Below are 364 nucleotides of genomic sequence, written 5' to 3' on the forward strand. Positions count from 1 at the left end.
ACGGAAGGTGAGGAGAGGAGGGCTGGGGGATAGAAGATGCCGGAAGGTGGGGTGGGGAGGCCGACGGAGGGGAGGGGAGGGGAGGGAGGGGGCCGGGGCGCCCACCTTTGTGCATGCCCGTGTAGGGGTCTTTGAGCACCGTGAGCTCGTAGATGCGGCCGAACTGCTCGAAGAGCGGCTTGAGGTCCTTCTCGTCCAGGTTGCGCGGGATCTGGCCCACGAAGAGCTTGATGGCGTCCAGGTCCTTCATGCCGTCGGGCTGCCCCCCGGGGGGCTCGGGCCCGCTGCTGCCCACGGGCGAGGGCCGCGTCTGCAGGAGCTGCTGCTGCTGCCGGCGCGCCTCGCTCTCCGTCAGGCGGGCCAT

General features: G+C 70.3%; 1 protein-coding gene across 1 annotated transcript in view; it reads right to left on the reverse strand.

The window, feature by feature from the left end:
- CELF5 (CUGBP Elav-like family member 5) overlaps positions 1-364 on the reverse strand; it is a 49,345-nt gene extending 48,981 nt beyond the window's left edge. Inside the window, exon 1 of the mRNA XM_044918567.1 lies at positions 106-364. Within this exon, the coding sequence (XP_044774502.1) occupies positions 106-364 (259 nt within the window). The remainder of the gene's footprint in view (positions 1-105) is intronic.

Source organism: Neomonachus schauinslandi, chromosome 1, assembly GCF_002201575.2.
Source record: "Neomonachus schauinslandi chromosome 1, ASM220157v2, whole genome shotgun sequence".
In the NCBI taxonomy this organism is placed as follows: Eukaryota; Metazoa; Chordata; class Mammalia; order Carnivora; family Phocidae; genus Neomonachus; species Neomonachus schauinslandi.